Source organism: Acomys russatus, chromosome 1, assembly GCF_903995435.1.
Source record: "Acomys russatus chromosome 1, mAcoRus1.1, whole genome shotgun sequence".
Lineage (NCBI taxonomy): Eukaryota > Metazoa > Chordata > Mammalia > Rodentia > Muridae > Acomys > Acomys russatus.
In genome coordinates this window covers 48,291,763-48,294,926 of record NC_067137.1, presented here as the reverse complement: position 1 = coordinate 48,294,926, position 3,164 = coordinate 48,291,763, and the positions used below count along the sequence as shown (strand labels likewise).

The window sequence follows — 3,164 nt, the reverse complement described above, 5'->3', positions numbered from 1 at the left end:
AGAGACACTGCCGTCTACAAGATTATGGTCTATTAAACAGTTAAACCCAATTGCATATTTGCCCAGGAAGGGGATGCCTGGTGGAAAGCTAAAGTGAAAGGAGGAAGTATGATTAGGAATCCAGGATGAGGGCTGGAGAGATGGTTCAGAGCTTTAGACTGCTCTTCCAGAGGTCCTGAGTTCAATTCCCAGCAACCACATGGTGGCTCACAACCACATTTGTTGCCCTCCTCTGGACTAGAGGTATACATGTAGGCAGAGCACTGTACACGTAATAATAAACAAATCTTAAAATAAAAAATCTAAGACGAGTTTCCAAACAGTCACTGTCTTCTCGAACACTTGCTGTACGTTGCTGTGTGCACTTGGTGATTGCGATGGTGGCTTAAACTGGAAGCTGCCTTCCTCCCAGTGCATTTGGAATACAGGGGAATGGATTGGAAAGTCCAGGGTGTATGCTGCACCTCACCATAGACTCTGGGGAACTTGGGGCATAAGTGTGTTAGAACAAGTGGCATTGTAGCTCATTTGTCCTCGAGTAGTGTGATGCAATATGTTGGGAGATCAAAAACCTTGTAGCAATGGGGCTTTGTGAAACTCCAAAGTCCACAAAAATCAAAGACGCCAGAATGAAATAACCAAGTCAGGAAACCCACAATCTCCTATCTATTGAGGCCGCAGTGGGCCCAACTGGGTCTCCTACTGAATATTTTATGAAAAACAGAGGCAAAACAATGAACAGGATTTATTTTAACTTTATCTTCCAGCATTTAAAACTTAACGTCATTTTGTTACAAAGGAACATGACTGAACAGGTAGGAAACGGATTCCCCATTATGGGTCCTCCGGATGGCTTCGGCAAGAATCATGGAGATGTCAATCACCTGGATCTTGGTGCAGTGCTTCATCTTGTCCTCCTGAGGTATGGTATTAGTGACCACTACTGCTTCAAAGCATCCACCGTTGATGCGAGCAATGGCTGGGCCAGAAAAGATTCCGTGAGTCAAGATGGCGTAGACTCTGGTGGCTCCCTCTGAGAGAAGTTTGTCTGCCGCGTGACAGATTGTACCACAAGTATCAGCCATGTCATCTACAAGAATAGCCACCCGATCTTTCACATCGCCCACAAGCACCATGCGGTCCACTTCATTGGCTTTCTTCCGTTCTTTGTGAATCAAGGCAAAGTCCACATTCAAATGGTCTGCTATGGAAGTGACCCTCTTGGCTCCACCAGCATCGGGAGAGACAATTGTGCAGTTCCTCCACTCAGAAATATTCTCCCGTATCCACTTCAGGACAGCTGGTTCTGCATACAAATTGTCTACCGGGATGTCAAAAAAACCCTGAATCTGAGATGCATGTAGGTCCATGGTGATGATGTGATCTGCACCCGCTATCGACAGCATATTTGCTACAAGCTTGGCAGAGATGGGAGCCCGACTTTTATCCTTTTTATCCTGCCGGGCATACGGGAAGCATGGGATGACTGCAGTCACCCGGCTGGCTGAAGCGATCTTGCAGGCATTAATCATGATCAAAAGTTCCATCAGACTGTCGTTGATTTCGCCACAACCGCTCTGAACGATGTAAACATCCTCTCCACGCACACTCTCACCAATTTCCACGCAGGTCTCCTGGTTGCTGAACTTCTTAGTTACTACCTTGCCGAGCTCCAGGCCCAGGCGCTCGGTAATCTTCTGAGATAAGTCCGGGTGGGAGCTGCCGCTGAAGATTTTGATGTTCGGCATCTTGGCCAGAGAGCTTAGACTTAACTGGTCTTGGCTTTTCCGCCTTGGAACGGAAACTGAACCACTGACTCTCTAACAGTTTCTGGTCATTGCTCAGAGAATGGTTACAAAACCGTTACTGTCCCTCCCCTAACGGTTGTGCCGATCTGACCTGAAGTCTTTTGAAAAAACAAAAACAACCTTGATTGGCATCTACTGCACACTATCAAATTCAGAAGACTTTATAGTCTACGGTGACTTTCTTACTGTTATTATTAATTTTTCTTGTGTTTTTCCAGACAGTGTTTCTCTGGGTAGTTCTGGCTTGCCTGGGACGAGTTCTGTACATTAGGCTTGCCTCACTCTCAAGAGATGTTACTGTCTCTGCCTCTCAGGTGCTGGAGTTAAAGGCATTGGTCCCATCCTGGCTAATTATTTTTATTAGCTTTAGGAGAATGTTAAAAGTTGAATACATTAAAACACAAAACAGCAAGTTTAAAAGAAAAAGTTTCAGGTTGGAGGAGGTATGTGCAAAGTGATGTTCAGTCCATTTCTTCAACAGAGCGAAAAGGCAAAAGGTTGGAAAAGGTGCAAATGGGAATCTATTCCAGAGTATTGCAAGTATCTCCACAATATACAACGGAGGATTTGCTATGTTAACTAAATAAATACTCCACAAGCAATTCCTGTGCCCCAGTTGTTTTAACCCTTGCAGATGTATCAAAATCTTCAGCCCAGCCAGGTGCAGTGATGCACACCTGTAATCCCAGCACTCAGGGAGGCAGAGGTGGGGGGGGGTAAATCCCTGAGTTCGAGGCCAGCCTGGTCTACAAAGTGAGTCCAGGACAGCCAAGGCTACACAAAGAAACCCTGTCTTGAAAAACCAAAAGAAAAAGAAAGAAAGAACTCTGCAGCCCACAAGCATCGTGGATCCTGCATCCTGGCTTCGCTGTGAATGTAGCTGAATCCACTCGCAGATGGCAACATCTCTGTTGGGGTTTAAGATGGTGAATGGCAAGGAACTTTCTTAGATGTTTAAGGAACCTGTGTGGGACCCAGCAAGGGGTCATCAATAAGTAAGTTATCAAAAACATTTATTGTATACAACAAAGTCTGAGAAACACATTACTTGGTTATGAAATTTTATTTTTATATAGTTAATGAGATATTGTAAAGTTACATAAACAACTAACAATGCCTGTGTTAAAATGTTACATCCAAATAGCATGCTAATGATGTAAGCACATCTCTCTTGAGATGAAAGTACCCTTCTCCCCTTCAGTGCATGCTCTTTGTGGCTGACAATCGTGCCAACTGCTTGCTCTTCACAGCTCTTCATTCATGTTCTTCGCCTAAAAACAAATCCAACAGAAACACCTGTGCCATGTAATTCATCCTAAATGAGCCACATACAGTGATTTGTACAGAAAATCCTGT

The 3,164-nt window shown here is 44.5% G+C and overlaps 1 protein-coding gene across 1 annotated transcript; it reads right to left on the bottom strand.

Moving 5' to 3' along the window:
• Nucleotides 1-791: 791 nt before the first annotated feature.
• On the bottom strand, nt 792-1,748 carry Prps1l1 (phosphoribosyl pyrophosphate synthetase 1 like 1). Its single transcript, XM_051153654.1, has one exon. The coding sequence runs from the start codon at nt 1,746-1,748 to the stop codon at nt 792-794; it is 957 nt and encodes a 318-aa protein (XP_051009611.1).
• Between the last annotated feature and the right edge of the window lie 1,416 nt (nt 1,749-3,164).

Coding starts and splice junctions, on each gene's coding strand:
- Prps1l1 (XM_051153654.1), bottom strand. CDS start 1,748: ATGCCGAACATCAAAATCTTCAGCGGCAGCTCCCACCCGGACTTATCT.